Source organism: Trichechus manatus, unplaced genomic scaffold (assembly GCF_000243295.1).
Source record: "Trichechus manatus latirostris isolate Lorelei unplaced genomic scaffold, TriManLat1.0 scaffold00005, whole genome shotgun sequence".
NCBI lineage: Eukaryota > Metazoa > Chordata > Mammalia > Sirenia > Trichechidae > Trichechus > Trichechus manatus.
In genome coordinates, this window is record NW_004443941.1 from 15,810,349 (window position 1) to 15,826,801 (window position 16,453).

Consider the following 16,453-nt stretch of genomic DNA (forward strand, 5'->3'; position numbering starts at 1 on the left):
AGGGTGATGTTTGCTCACAAGCTTGTCCCCTTCCCTTCTCTCTGTGTCTTTCCCTTGACTGAGAATCTGTCCCCCAGTGCCAGGGTTCGAGAGCCTCATGCTGTCCCTGGCTGCTTGTGATCCACTGTCCTGGCCACTTCTTCCCAACGTTAGGCTCTAAGCCAGCTCTGCTCACAGAGGACTTCTGCGAGGACATACGTCAGCTTCCCCGTGTTTCTGCAGTTCCCTCTTGTGGGTGGGCATCTATTTTGCCTATGGGCAATGGTGACCCTGCTGATGGAACACAGAGCCACCTCCTTGCTGGTATCTGGGCCAGGCAGGCCCCCACACCAACCCTGACTTGGTTAGAAATGGGTCGTGGCTTATAAATGCCTTGTGTGAGTTTTCATTGTTTCTGCAAGGCCTTCAGAGATGGGAAATACAGTACATTCATCACCACAGTGGGTTTTAATATAACTCAACATTTGTTTTTGCTGCAAACAAGCCCACAGATGACTTGGGGTGGTGCCACTGTCATTTTTTTAAGGAAGAGCCCAAATTTAGGGGCAGATTTGGGACATCTTTCTAACCTGATAAACAGACTTTGTTCTTTTCTTCCTCCAATTTTCTCTCCTGAGAGAAATCTCTAGTCTCAAGGATGTAAATGAGATCAGACATTTAAGTATAGGTCTCTAAAGACTCGCAGCTAAGAACCCTTCAAGGGTCAATATTATTTGGCTCAAAATGTGACCAGAAGCACCTCTTGCACAACTTAAGTTTTCAGTTTTCCTTTTCTTTCCTCTAGATGTTCGAATTCCCTTCTCCAAGCTGAATTCAAACCAGCCTGATAAACACTCGTCCTCTGGCCCCCAACAGCTTTCAAGGATAACTCTGGAGGCTGATGGGAGCAGAGTGGGAAGTCAGGTTTTAGGAAGTCCAACTAAGACTAAGTTTTGAAATTTGTAGGAGGCACCTCCCCTTTCTCTTTGCATCCCCTCAGTGGGTGGTGAGACCTCTGGAAGCCTACTTGAGTCCCAGCAAAGGAAGCAGGGTCCTGCCCTCTGGTCCTCACTGGGAGCGCTCGAGAGCTCAAGGGAAGAGAAACACTGGCTCCAGGTGGAGACACATCCCTCAGCCCCAACATGGCCTGACCCTTTCCCTTCCCGTAGTATCTTTCCCTTCTCTTTGAGTGTGTCCCAAGAGGAGTATATCCTTCTTCTCTGCCAGGGGTGAACCCTTACTGGTAGTTCCCGGAGCCCCACTCACACCCCTGACCATAGGAGCGACATCATTCCTGGCCAGATAAATCTTTAAAGGGGCTCCCTGCTTGTCTGAGCCAATGTGGAGCCCGCACATTACTGTGCAGCCTCCCCCTGGGTTCTTGACTCCGTTTCCCTTCCCTCTGTGTCTAGGTTCCGGCCCCTTTCCCGCAGACCCACAGTAACCTCACACCTGTTCTTCTCGCCCCTTCCCTCATTCTTCCCTCACTCTGTCGGGAAGCCAGGTACAGCTCAAAGTGTGACTCCCCTCGGAAAGTCTGCCATCTCATTTAGCTCCAAGTGTCAAGCTATAGGTTGGAGTTCCCAGTGAGGAATTCCTGGTACACCTAGAGCATAGAGAAGAGCTTGCAGAGACTGGAGCTTCTCAGGGATCCATAAGTCTCAGAGCAATCTCCTCCCTGGCTTTGAATAAAACTCCCTGGAAAGGCCTCTGGCAATCAACATTGTGTCATCAATTAAACCCAAGCCTGAGACTATTCTCCATTCAACTATAGTTTAAAACTTCCATTGTGACTTCTGCGATTAAAGATCTTCCCTAATTTCTCCCTTCCATGTGGCCTCTCAATAAAGGCCTTCTCCCTGGCTCTCTCTAGAAGACACTAGGCCCCCTCCCCCCTTCACACCCTGGTAATGGCTCCCCAGGGCTTTCCCAGTCCCCTCCACACCCCACCAGCCCAGCTGGGCCCAGTGCTCCCTGAGCCTAACTTCAAGTCACTTTGTTGACCTAGAGTCTAGAATTAAGTTTAAGTCATTTTATAGAGCTACGCTGATGTCTGACCAGCCCTTGGTCTTGTCCAGGGTTCCTGTTTGTTGAGTCTGGATTCTTTACTTGGCTCTATGTCCAATTTTCCTTTGGGTTTACTAACTTAGATTACATCTAAATTAAAATCTTACTCTCAGGCCTGAGCTTTTTGTTTTTCCTTCTTCTCTGGCAGGCCTCTGGTCTCCTACTTCCATTTTGTTAGAGGCACAGTTAACTTTGTCCTTAAGGCCACTTGCAGAGACGCCCAGACCCCAGCCACTGGACAGGCTGGCATGTGAGTGACACCACGGAGCTCGCACCCCAAACCTCCCCTCTGGTCTACCACCCCTACAGCCTGGCTCAGCACAGTGGGCCCCAGAGCTGCAGTGGGACGGGCAGGAGTGGAGGTGATGTTAGCAAAGAAAAGAGGTGAACCTAAATCCAGCCAGGCCCAAGCTGTGTGCTGCCCAACACAAACCACAAAATCACAGGAGGAAGCAAATGAGGACTGCTAACAAGGACGGCCAAGGTCCTGTGCTCTGGCCTAGCTGAGGCCTGTCGTGCCATTCCCGAGAGTTACGCACACACAGTTCATACCTAGGAACCCAGCACTATCAATAAGGCTCACCCCAAACCTGCCTGGACACAATGGGATTCTTCTCTGATCTTTCACAAAGCACAAGAATGTCTTTTCCATACTTGGAGGGGGAGATGGGAGGGTTCATCTGACAGAATGCAGGGTGACAGAGGGTCCTCCCCGCCTGGGACCCCAGCTCTACCACTCTGGGGCCCCTGCCCAATAGCCTCTGAACTTTTACAGCCATCTGGCCAGTCAGTTGGCCAGCCAGGTTCTCAGTCTGAATGAGTGTCTCACTGGGCTAAAAACCAGCAGAATTAAAATATTCTCCCCCCTCTCCTCTCATCACACACACTCTCCCAATCCCCTTCTGGTGAAAGTCTGCTGCCAGGACGTGGTCTCCGCTGTCCAAGTCAGGCCCAACTCCTAGCTCTGCCCTGTCCAACCTCTGAGCTCCAGGTGCCCTCTGACTGGCCCCACCACAGCAGGCCAAAGAATCTGGATGGAAACGCACGCACGCTGAGGTTGGAGAGAAGGCAGAGGGGGAGTGGGGCAGGGGCGGGGTGAGGGGAGCTCTGAGATGGGAAAAGTCTGCCAATTTTCTAAAGAAATGGCCTCTTACAGGTTAGGCCTCTCCATCGGCTCCCACCAGCACAGTCTTTCTCAAATGTCTCAACTTCCCATTCTGTGCCATTTCCACATAATGACTATGACTATTATTTTGTTAACATGTTTCTTTCAACGGACTCACTTAAAAACTTAAACCCATTTATTTATAAAGAAATCTTATGTCACTACCATACATGGAAGGTTAGGCTTGTTTGTCATTTTTGAGCAAATAAACAAATCTCTGTTAAAGCGTTCTTCTGCATCCTGTATACATTATCATCTTGGTTACTGCTAGAGGTGACATTTTTCTGACAGCAAACACTTAGGGCCTAAGAGACTCTTTATTGGGGAGAGTCTTGGCCACCTCCTGCCCTTGTCATTTTGGCTCTGAAGCGTGTCCCCCAATCATCCTTTTTGGGGATGCCTTCCCTCCCTCCAGCAGTCTGTCTGGGCACCCGATGCCTGCCGTGCGGGTTCCCGCCTCCACCTAGTGTCTGCTCTGGATCCTGCCACCGCGGGCCCAACTTACAATTCGAGGCTTGAAGGGCGGCTTGATCTTCTTCTGCTCCAGAAGCACCCAGTCGATCTCCTTGAAGAACGGGTGCTGCTTGATGGCGTCCTCACCATTCTGCGCCGCCACGCAGCCCAGGCGCTTGTGGGGGTTCTTGGTCATAAACTGCAGGTGTGCAGAGAGAGAAAGAATTAGTGTCGAAGCCTGGCAGGCACAGGCTGGGAGGGCAAGATGCTGACCAAACCCACCAGCCAAGGTGGCACCCTCAGCATCACCTCCCAAGTCTGCTTTCTGCCCTTTCAGAGGCTTCACCCTGAGGGTCTCCTTTAACTCTCATCTAGGATCTACTTTAGAGCTCGGCTGCTAACTAAAAGGCCTGCAGTTCAAATCCACCAGTCACTTCTTGGAATCTATATAGGACAGTTCTGCTCTGTCCTATAGGGTCTCTATGAGTTGGAATCGTCTCGATGGCAACGGGTTCGATGGGTTTAGTCACCATTCTAAGCATTTCATATACATTAACCTATTTCATCCTCACACAATCCTATGGGGTAGGTCCTATTTCCTATTTTACAAGTGAGGTACTTGAGGCACAGAGAGGTTAATTGACTTTCCCAAGGTCACACAGCTAGGAAAGTACAAAAGTAGGATCAGGAACTCAAGTTCTTACTAATTTCCCTGAAAACCTTCAGTTTCTCAAATCTTGAGAGAGGAGACTAGGGTTTGATAAACTCATTTACACTGATGGGTCAAAAGACCTTTCTGTGGTAAGGGAAGAGGATTAGGTGTTCACGTGGAGTAAATTACCAAACCACCCCCTGCCCGTCCTTTATTCCTGGGTATGTATTTGCAATCTGCGGCATGAAGTGTACATGTAGGTCAATAGGTAAAAAGAAACAAAAGCAAAACAAAACAAAAAAATAAAAACAAAGAAAAAGAAAAGTTTATTGCTTCTCAATGTTTATATTTAAAAAATCACGCTGATGTGTTTTATATTTTTTGAGTGGTGTCCTGTGGCCCTGCCCTCCCAAGCAAATTTATTATTCCAATTAAATGAGTCAGTCCTAACGGTAAACATTCATTTGATTGAGCAAATATATACCCATATAATCTTGAAAAAAAAAAAAAAAAGTGCCGGTAGGTGGAAATATTTCTGACAGCCAACCAAAATAAAGGGGTGTGTATGTGTGTGTAAGTGTTTGTGTGTGTATTAGAGACAAAGTGTTCTATGTCATGGGGTGAAGATTGAGCGTCTGCATTCTACCAAAGGAACTTGACAGGACAAAATGCAATCCAAAGGAACAAATATATAATGGTGGAATTTCAGACTTCATCAGCAAGGGAGAATTTTTTGTCTTTTGCCTGGTGCCCATGAAACTGAAGCACAGGGGCACAGGCTAAATACCACCGCAGCAGCGGGAGCCACAGAGGAGAACGCAAGGGTGGTGGGTAAATGCAAGCCAGGAGCGGTACCCGTGCACTCCATCTTTCTACTCTGTAAGTTGGTACAGGTCAACCCTGCTTAAACACCTCAGATGGCTTCCTCTGGCCCACAGGATAGAGTCTATACTCCTTAACATGGCACATGGGAACTTCTTAGTCTAAATCCAATCTACCTTGCTGGCCTTTTGCATCCTTTATTGTGTCTGGCTGGAATATCACTCCCCAGTTCCTGCCGATTCTCCAAGAACCGGTTAAAATGCTCCTCCTCTGTGAAGCATCACTGGATTTCCCCTCTGATGATACAGGCACCCCAGGTTCCCTGTTTATTTAAATTATAATTTGTCTTAACATCTCTTTCCTTCAGTGGATGGTAAGCTCTATGACACAGAAGCCAGTCCTATCGTCCCAGCACCTGCTTCGGTGCCTGGCTCCTTTTAGGTACTCAGTAAACTTTAATGACCGAATAGAGTGCTGAAGGCTGGGTCTCCAGGCACAGTGCTGAGGGAGGAAGGCATCAGGACTGTCATTTACTGTTGCATAGGTTGTACACTGCCCAACTCTGTGATGCGAACGCCCCCTCTAGAGTTCTGCAGCACCTTCACATAGGCAGTAGCCCGAGAGACCAGCTCAGGGGCCAGAGTTATGGAAAGCCCGGTCTGGCCCTAGCATCAACTGCATGACAATGTGAGGAAGTGAAGTGTTCCAAGGCCAAGGGAGTGGAAGACTCCTCCTCACTTCCTCAGCTCTTCCTGCCCTCCCTCTTCTGGGAGGGGGATTATCAGAGCTAGGGATAAACAGACAGGTTTTAACACCTCAGGAAGCTGCTCCTGCCCAGCCAGATGTTCTTCTCACAGGGTGCCCTCACCCCCACCAACCAATTAACATGGGTATAACCTCTAACTTTCTGAATCTCTGTAGGTCAGAGTGTCTCAGCCTTGGTGCTATTGACAGTTGGGGCCGGATAATTCTTTGTTGTGGGGAGTTGCCCTGTGCATTATAGGATGTAGAGCAGCATCCTGGTCTTTGATCGCTAGATGCCAATAACAACAGCTCCCTCCTTCCCTGAGTTGTGACAACCAAAAATGTCTCCAGAAATTGCCAAATGTTTCTTGGGATGCGGGGGGCAAACTGGCCTGTAGTTGACAACCAGTGCTCTACATCATCCAAACACGAAATGGCTCAGCTGGCATGCTGGCAGGGGGAATCGCAGAAGGGGTTCAGGGCTTGGAACAAGTTAGCTGCTCTGCCATGCCCGCCCATTGCTCTGGCTGCTCAACAAGTTTGTCCTAAGCTGTTCAACTAGGCAGTTGGAAGACATGACTTGGGAAAAGATGGGGCTCAGGAAATTAAAGGAGGCAAAGGCTCCCATCTCCACCTCAAGTCAATTATCAGTGAGTGTTCTCTGCTGTCTTTTCAGAGATGCCTCCACAGTGCAGCTCCAAAGTGCAAGAACAGATAGATCAAATGAACACAAGTCCTGTCTGACCCTCTGGGCTATCTAGCTGTCAGTCAGAATCAAACCCCACTTCTTCTCTTGGAATCCACATGACGAAACCTCCCTTCAGTCAGGTTTCTGCTTTAATGTCACCTTATTGGAGAGGCCTTCCTCAACACAATCACACTCCTCTCTCTCCCTCAGCATGGGGAGGACGTGGAGCGAGGGATCTCATTGCTGTTGTCAGATGGATCTTGGTTGAAAGCAGAAATACCAGAAAGAAGTTTAACTGTGTTTTATCAACTACATGAAGGCATTCAACTGTGTGGATCATAACCAATTATGAATAATATTGTGAAGAATGAGAATTCTAGAATAATTATACTCCGTGGTTTCTTATACCCGTATAAGGCAGTTGTTCATACAGAACAAGGGGATACTGTGTGGTTCCAAATTAGAAAAGGTGTGTCATTGGGTCATATTCTTTCACCTTACTTATTCTATCTGTATGCAGAAAAAAAAATACGGGAAGCCAGACTAGATGCAGAAGAATGTGGCGTCAGTATTGGAGGAAGACTCATTAATAACCTGTGCTATGCAGATGATACAACCTTGTTTGCTGAAAATGAAGACACCTGGAAGCACTTACTGATGAAGGTCAAAGACTATAGCCTTTAGTATGGATTACCTCTGAATGGGAAGAAAATGAAAATCCTTACAACTGGATCGATAAACAACATCATGGTGAATAGAGAAGAAATTGAAGTTGTCAATAATTTCATTCTGCTTGAATCAACAATCAACACTCATGGAAGCAGCAGCCAAGAAATCAAATGACATATTGCATTGGCCAGATGTGCTACAAAAGACCTCCTTAAAGTTTTAAAAAGCAAAGGTGTCACTTTGATGACTAAAGTGCACCTGACTCAAGCCATGGTCTTTTTGATCACTTTACATACATGACAAAGTTGGATAATGACAAAGGAAGACAGGAGAAGAACTGATACTTTTGAACTTTGGCATTGGCAAAGAATATTGACTATACTGTGGACTGCCAAAAGAACAAACAAATCAGTCTTAGAAGAAATACAACCAGAATGTTCTTTAGAAGCAAGGGTAGTGAGACTTTGACTTGCTTACTTTGGACATGTCATCAGGAAAGACCAATCTCTAGAAAAAGACATCATGTTTGGTAAAGCAGAGGGTCAGCAAAGACAAGGGGAATCCTCAATGACATGGACTGACACAATGCTGCAACAATGGGCTCAAACATACCAACTACCATGAAGATGGCGCATGACAGGACAACATTTCGTTCTGATATACACAAGGTTGCCATGAGTTGGATCTGACTTGATATCAGTTAACTACAACAACAACTTTACCCTCACCTGCCACCCTGTCACTCTTTGTCCCCTTATCCCACCTCATGTTTCTTTATAACACTCTTTATCACTTAGTACAATATACAGTTCTTTGTCTATTCATTTATTCGCTAGACTGTGTCACAAAAGCTTGGACTTTGTGCACTACACTGCCAACACCTGGCTTGGTGCCTGGCACATACTAGATGCTCAATAAATATTTGTTGAATAAATGAATCAGTGAATAGACACAGTCTATTTGCTTCCTTCATTGCGCTATGTACAGATGTATTTTTTATTTATTGGCCTTCTCCTCCCACTGGATTATAGCTCCACAGAGCAGGGACCATGGCTGTTATATTTACCAATACTTAGCATCTAGTATAATGCAGGTTCATTGGAAACAATAAATAGTAGTTCATAGAATTAATGAAGGGGAGAGAGGGAAACAGAGACAGAGAGAAGTAGATGAGGAAGAAAAAGAGGGAATGAGGTAATGGAAAGAGGGAAGGAAGGAGAAAAAAAAAGAACAACAGAAAAGAGTAAGATGTTCTCATGTGGCATTTTCCAAAATGCGGTATGTGTGCCACCAGGTATCCACAAAATGAGTTTAGGTCATTAAAACACCTTCATATGATGATTGATGTTATTTAGTTATGGCAAGTGATACAGATTTTCTAGCTATGATAGTGACAAAAAGTTCCTTGTAAAGTACATATTATTAGGTAAATATTGGCAGTCAATTAGAAAATAGAAAAAGTAAATAATGGTACAGAGGGCACTCGAAAATGGCAAATGTTATGAATGTGGCATGCAAACTACTGAAGCCTAGGGAATTCTGGTGGGTGAAAGAAGCCAGGACTAGAAGTCAAGGTTCCTGGTTGTCACCTGGTCCTGCCTCAACCTAGTGGGGTGGCCTTGGACAAACCAGTCTATTTCCTTCCCTGCCTATCACCTTTCACATCTTTCAAAAGGGGAGAGAGAACATCATTTACTTGATGCAGTTGGTGCCAGCACATTGTAGAAACAGCTGTGTTTAGAAAGATTAAGCATTTTCACATGTGAGGGATTATTAGTAAGGGCAGTCTCTATTACATGTCTGAGTCCAGCATGGCTGCTTATATCTTGAGTGGACACCTCTCTTCTGATGAGCCACAGTGATGTTATTAAGGACACAGAGCCCTCCCCTCTTTCCTTCCTCTTTCCGCCCATCACAGGCCCTGGAGTGATGACAGGCCACTGGGTGGCAGGTAAGGAAGGAGGCTTAGCCCCAGAGTGTCAGTGATAGGGTTATGACAATGCCGTTCGGGTGGGCTCTGCTCCCTCGGAGACACAGAGGACACAGACCCACACGTGCCCCATCCCAGAAAACACATACTGTCCCTCTCCCACAAGAAGAACAGTTGATCCCAGGCCCCATTCTCTTGGAAGCAGCCCTCTGAACTATATCTGGATTCCCTGGGTGACTGCCCTTGACTCCTCACATTCAGTGGTCAGAAGAACACAACAGTGAGAGTGGGGAAAGAGAGTGCCGGAGAGAGAAGGGAGAAAGGACGAGTGTAGAAGGAGAGATGGAAGGAGGGAGGGACAGGAGGACAGAGTATCAAGAAAGAGACAGACATGGTAGAGGGCCAGGGGACTCACCGCTTTCAAGATGCTGACAGCCTCCTTGCTGAGCCAGACCGGGTAGAGCACGTCATCGTGGAGGATGGACTCAAAGAGGTCGTCCTCATTGTCAGCCTCAAAAGGGGGCTGCCCAGCCATCATCTCATACATTAGCACCCCCAGGGCCCACCAGTCCACCGAAGGGCCATACTCCAACTCTTGTAAGATCTGTTCAGGAAACAGCACTGTTAGAGGAGGTGAAGTCAGGGGGAAAGGGCAGCAATGTGTGTGAGGACCCATTGAAGACTCCACCAAAGACCCCACCATAGACCCCATCAAAGACTTTACCATAGGCCCCACTGTAGACCCCACCAAAGACCCCACCATAGACCCCATCAAAGGCCCCACCATAGACTCCCCACCATAGATCCCACCGTAGACCGCCCCCACCAGCAATGCCTGTGCCAAGTGCCCATGGAAGGAGCTGTAAGCCCAATCTTCTCCTCTCCAATTCGCTCCTAGCACAGAGCACAGCCCCATGTTATAGAAAATTAGGTTCTAAATCAGCAAATTCAGTGAAAATTGACTTGGGGAGGTGCTATACTGGAGGACAACTACAATAAGTCAACCATCTGTTCTCCAGTGGGAAGAAATTACTGTTTCTTTATATAAGTATCAGATGAAGTTCCTGACTTGCATTTAGGGCCAAGTTAAAAAATAACATATTTTTTTAACACTAAAATGAGAGTCAGGGGAGCAAGACACAGACTAAGAGAGACATGAGCAAGTTGAAAGTAAAGGAGGGTGAAGCAAGTTCCTGTCTTCCACCTCACATTCAGTCCAGAGTGTGCTTGCTGAGTGGAAAGGAGAGCAGAACTGCAGCCTTATTTAAATGATGACCATAGTGAACTTTATTCAAGCCCTGTGCTCCCAGAAACAAATGTTGGTTACGAACATTCTCTTCCTTTTCTGTTCTAACCGCAAAAGACCCCTGTGCCATGGCCTATGGGGTAAGATCCACCTCTACCCCTCCTCAATGTCTCAGAGATAAGACCCACCTCCATTTTCCTCATGACTCTGCTATGACTCGCTGTTCACCTCCTCTATGAAGCCCCAGACCCCCTTCCTTCCTTTGAGACCTTCCTCATTAATAAACCTTCTCCCTGAATAAATCAATCTCCTTAATTTCCTATGCATTCTGTCTTTGACACTGGTCACTTCTCCTATCCATGCTCTCTTTGTCTCTCTCTTTTTTTCCTCTGGTCAAATATGTAAAGTTGAATTTACTTAAGTTAAATACATGTATGACATGATGCTACTGATCATGTATGCCACGAGCTTCCTGCAGAATGGACAGAAGTTTTACAAACTGTATCATAGTTTTAATGGATGAGAGGAATTCTACCTGAAGTCACGATGCTGCAGAACCTTCTGAAAAGCAAGGAACTGCCCCTATTCTAACTTTTCTGGAACACACACTGGCCATATGTTAGAGGAGAAGGAGGTAGAAGATCAGCCAAAGTATTTACATTCCATCCTGCAGCTGATGTTTAATTTTCTGAGTGATCTTAAGCTAGTCATTGACTTGCTCATTTATCACATGGGGCTCAGATTCTCAATTTAATCTCATAAGATTAATTAAAGTGGAAGGTTTTAAAAAATACTGCAAAATACAAAGCTCTATACAATTGGAAGGTGGTATTAAGTCCAAGCTTTCCTCTGTTAAGTCTAGTCTCCATGTATATATAATATACAGCAGGCCAATGATGTATGTTTGACTCAGAAGAGAAGTAAATGCTGAGCTGTCTCCATGGCTAAGAAAGGTATCATGAAGTGATGTTCCCATCCCTTGATCTTCTCTTCTTATCAGTCAGAACAGTGTTAGGCATGGTCCTGCCCGGAAACAGGTGGGTATCGGAGATGACCTCTCTAGATTGCTCCCAGCTCTATGTATCTACAAAAAGTTCCATAAAGTGAAGTATATAGGAGAAGCGAGGCTGGAGTGCATGTCCTAAAAGAGGGTACACTGCAAAGGCCCTGAAAAAAAGGGCAAAGTCTGCGTCTGATTGTTCTAGCTCCCACAGAACACCTCAGTCAGGATAACTTCTCAGGGCCAAGACAGATAACCAGTTCAGTTCTCAAATTTCAAGATGGCCAGAGAAGAGGAGGCTGATCTTGAGCATCTGGTCCTTCTGTGGTTTACTCAAAATACCCTTCTAGAGATTACAAATTGCTTGGGGTAAATAAAAAGACTTGGGTAGAAGCATCTTGAAAACAGTAAAAACAATGCATGTTTTGCAATCTTCCAAATTTGGAATGAAAAGGAAGGTAAGAAAATACAGCAAAAGACCTTTTTAAAGTGTTAAAAAGCAAAGATGTCACTCGGAGGACTAAGGTGCACTTGACCCAATCTATGGTATCTTCAATCGCTTCATATGCAGGCGAAAGCTGGACAATGAATAAGGAAGACCAAAGAATTGATGTCTTTGAATTATGGGTGTTGGTGAAGAATATTGAATATACCATAGACGTCTAGAGGAATAAACACATCTGTCTTGGAAGAAGTACAGCCAGAATGCTCCTTAGAAACCAGGATGGCGAGACTTCGTCTCACTTACTTTGGACATGTTATTAGGAGGGACCAGTCCCTGGAGAAGGACATCATGCTTGGTAACATAGAGGGTCAGCAAAAAGGAGGAAGACCCTCAATGAGATGGATTGACACAGAAACAGCAACAAAGGGCTCAAACATAAGAATGATTGTGAGGATGGCACGGACTGTGCAGCATTTCGTTCTATTGTTCACAGGGTCGCTGTGAGTCGGAACTGACTTGATGGCACCTAACAACAATAACAATCTGCTTGGTTAGTACCAGTGCTCTCAGCCCAGTGGTGAGCACATGGTGTCTGAAATGTCAGAGCTATAGGCTCCATTATCCTGAGACATCAGTAATTCTTCTCTATTCCACAGTCAAAGCCAGCTCCTTCCCCAACCTTGAAAGATCTAGCACTCCAAGCTAGACGAGCATGGTTACCATTAGCTTCCATCCTTCAAGGTCCTAGATTTCATGGATTTCACCAGCCATGGTACTTTTTCTCCCAACCTCTAAAATCTTAGGACCCTTGCCTGTTCCTAAGATTTATGGGTGCTTTCCACATGCTACCATACTTTTAGCTATCTTTTCATGTTCATCTGACTCCTCAGAGTATCTATAAATCACCAGAGGATAGGGGCTATAGCATTCTTCTGAGCCCACCACTGTGCCAAACCCAATTACAAACACTCAGGAGACAGCCAGCCTTTTGTGACTGGCTGTCGTGTGTGTATGTCTTACTGAGCATGTTCCCTTCCCTCTTGAGCTCAGCGGACGCTGGGCACTAAGGTGGCCACCCTCCACCTTGGGCAGGTGGGGCAGCCTGGGTTCTGTGCCTCCATGCCGTGGGAGGAGAGTGGCCTCCAGGTGGCCTTCTGCATGCACATGGTGCTGTGGAAACCACAGAGCAGCCCTGCCCACCTTCCCCCTAGGCCCCCTCCCGAGCCTTCTGGTTTTGGGCGGCATCTTTTGTCAACTTCCTTTTAGGCTTGGCCCTAATTATCTGCTTCCTAATCACCTCTGCAGCGATGGAGCTGGTGAGAAGGGCAAGGCTTCACATGCCATGGGAGGGCACCTGGTGTGGCAGCCAACACCTTGAGAGGGTCACAGCCAGGCTAAGAGCAAATTGGCAGCCATTGGGCCTGATGACAAGGGACACTAACCCAGGGCCAGATCACATCCTGGGAAGTAGGGGCTGGGTGTGGAGGAAGGAGAGGGGTGTGATGGGGGCTGGCTAGAGGGCACATGGTGGGAAGAGAATCACTAGGGCAGAGCTAATGCCTCAGAAGGTGTCTCTCATTTCAGGGTTAGTCGTTGCCTCACCACCCCTCCTATTTGAATAGAGGGTTATGCTTTCTGAAGCATTTCCATGCTATAATCTCATTAGATTCTCAAAAGAGCTTGATGTGGTGGATAAGGTAGAAGTTATTCTTATTATTCCCATTTGAAAGATAAGGAACCTGAGGCTCAAGAATGTTCCGTGACTTGATCAAGGTCCCGTGGAGACATTCGGGGCCAAGTGTGACCTCATCTCAACTCTCAACTTTCAGGCTGTGCTTCTCCCCACTGCACAGCCTAACAACTATGGTGAGGATGACGAGAGCCACAGTCATCCAGCACTTGCTGTGGGCCGGGCACTGTGCTCAGTGCGTTAGGGGCATAATTTCATTTAATCTTCCCAATGGCCCTTGACAAAGGCAGCTACACCTTTATCAGCTGTGATTTGCCTACAGTATGACCAGAAATGGTTTGCCATTTCAAGTGCAGTGGCGTTGGAGGATGGGGTGGCAACAGGAGAGTGACTGCATCTAGTTATAAACAGAAATCAGAGTTGTTCATTGTGAGTTTCACCAATGGGTTGCTGTTCATGAAAGTTGTATGGGTGGGGTTGTGTTCATCATAAAGTGAATGTTTGCCTTGGGCTGGGTTTTTAATGACTGCACTAGACTGTCAACCCTGTGACAGCTCACATAGGGGCCAGAACTGAGTGTTCTGGTGATAAAAATGAATGAGGAGGATGATGAGAAAAACAGGTCTCAATTGAGAGACGTAGCTTTCATTCTGTTCTCCTCAAAGGTTGAATTCCTAGCGTTCCTGCTAAAGGAACACACTACTAGAGATGGATTCAAGTCACCATAGATTTCTTCGAAGATAAAATTTCTAAAGAGAAGTTACCTATTACTCAGCTTGTCCACTTCTATCACCCTCCTAGCACCTTCCCATGCCTCATCTGGTCTGTGAAAACCAACTCAACTGGCTTCCCTCCCCTAATTCTCTGCCTTCCCAGTCACACTGCCATTACCTGTCTTATTCCTGGGGCAGGTCTGATTATGTCCCTCTTCCACTGAGACACCCTTAGTGGGTCCACAGATCCTACAGGATGAAGGCCACATTCTTTGGGGGATTCTTCTTGATCCTAATCTCATTCCTTCTATGAGCACAGTTGTTAGTTGCCGTTGAGTGAGCTCTGACTCACGATGACCAAGTACCACAGAAGGAAACATTGCCCTGTCCTGTGCCATTCCCATAATCATTGGTGTGTTGGAAGCCATTGTTGTGGATATTGTGTAGTGCCTTCCAACCTAGAAGGCTCATCTCCCAACACTATTCTGTCATGATCCATAGGGTTTTCACTGGCTAATTTTAGGAAGCAGATCACCAGGACTTTCTTCCAGTCTGTCTTAGTCTGGAAGCTCCCCTGGAACCTGTCCACCATGGGTGACTTGGTATTTGAAATACTCAGCAGCAGAGCTTCCAGCATCACAGCAGCATGCAAGCCATCATGGTACAACAAGCCCTATATTCTAACCACACTATTTACCTTCCCTGAACAAGGCCCCAAATTCTTCTCACCGTTGGCCTTTGCTTGTTGGAATCCAACAGAGTTCTCATTCGTTCATTTAGCATATCATTACAAAGAGCCTGATTCCTGTGCTGGACCTTGGCAGTACCCAGATTAGAAGCACAGGCCTTGCCCCCACAGGATTCAGGGCCCAGGGATTCGGGACCTCCGTCCCCACTCCAATCCTCCCTGTGTTGCTTCAGAAAGGTCTTTTCCACCCCTCCCACCAATGTAAATCCTGCTTATTTACAACTCAGTTCATCCAACAGGTACTCCAAGATGTCTTTTCTGACCCCGGGGGGTACCATCTTGTTTTATGCACCTCATTATTCTGCTTAATTAGTTCTTTGCTCATCTGTCACTCTCTCTGGACCAAAAGTTCCTTTAAAAATTCCTAGGACCAGTGTTTTAGTCAAGTCTTTATCCACCACATTGCTTTGTGTCTAGCAGGTGCTCAAACAGTGCCCATTAAAAGAAAATTAAATGTCATTGTGCTAACACCTATCCACCATGGGCAGTATCTGATAGAAATTGCTACTTCCGTCCCAGCTTACTATGTGGCAGAACCCTCAAGACCATTTTTACTAAGTATCTACTATAGACCATGCTTTAAATCTGAATCATATCACAGTAGGTATTGCTCAGTTTGAGCAGGATTGGCCTGGAGGAGCCCAAGGCAAACAAACATTTCATAATGAGCAAAAGGTCCACACAACTTTTATGAAAGGCAACCCATTGGCAAGATTCACAACGAACATCTCTGATCTTTGTTTATGATGAGACGCAGTCACTTTCCTGTTCCCACCCCATCCTTCATGCTCACTATGTGGAATCGTCACGATGCTGGAAATGGCAGATCATCCCTGGTCTTATTGTAGGAAAATTACAGTTGATAAAATTAATTGCTGTCTTTATCAGTGGTGCTTGTTTATTCTGGTTATTTGGAAGCAAAAACAATACAAGTCAACACATGTCTCTTGGTCCCAGTTTTATTGTTGGTTCTGGACTAGGACAGGAGAGCAATGTTCAGTGAGGACCTGGCCAGATTTGGCTTGTTATTCTCGGTTCACCTATCACCACTACCACCACCACCACTTCCTTATGGAGAAATCAGAAGCCCTCTTGTCTTTCCTCTTCTCCCCCCCCACCTCTATAATCCATCCTGGTTTTCCGGAGCCTTCTGCAACCACCACTAGACACCCCAGTGCAGGAAGATGGACCCATACATCAGTCCTGGCACCAGCAAGAGGTGGCCCTTTGGACCAGGTCTTACCTCGGGGGCTATGTAGTCAGGAGTCCCACAGAACGTGGTGGTTGTCACACCATTCAGAATCCCTTCCTTGCACATCCCAAAGTCAGCCAGCTTGCAGTGACCTTCTGCATCTAGAAGGATGTTGTCCAGTTTCAAATCCCTGCAAGACAGGCCAGAAGCATATGGTTAATGCCTCACTCACCCCAATATGGTTTTCTTC

The 16,453-nt window shown here is 46.4% G+C and overlaps 1 protein-coding gene across 1 annotated transcript in view; it reads right to left on the reverse strand.

Annotated features, from left to right (window-relative positions):
* The window catches only part of PRKCE (protein kinase C epsilon), a 616,913-nt gene that overhangs the window by 25,146 nt on the left and 575,314 nt on the right, over positions 1-16,453 (reverse strand). The window contains exons 12-14 of the mRNA XM_004369495.2: positions 16,255-16,393; positions 9,585-9,773; positions 3,717-3,863 (exon numbers count right to left, since the gene is read on the reverse strand). Coding sequence (XP_004369552.1) covers positions 3,717-3,863; positions 9,585-9,773; positions 16,255-16,393 — 475 coding nt within the window. The remainder of the gene's footprint in view (positions 1-3,716; positions 3,864-9,584; positions 9,774-16,254; positions 16,394-16,453) is intronic.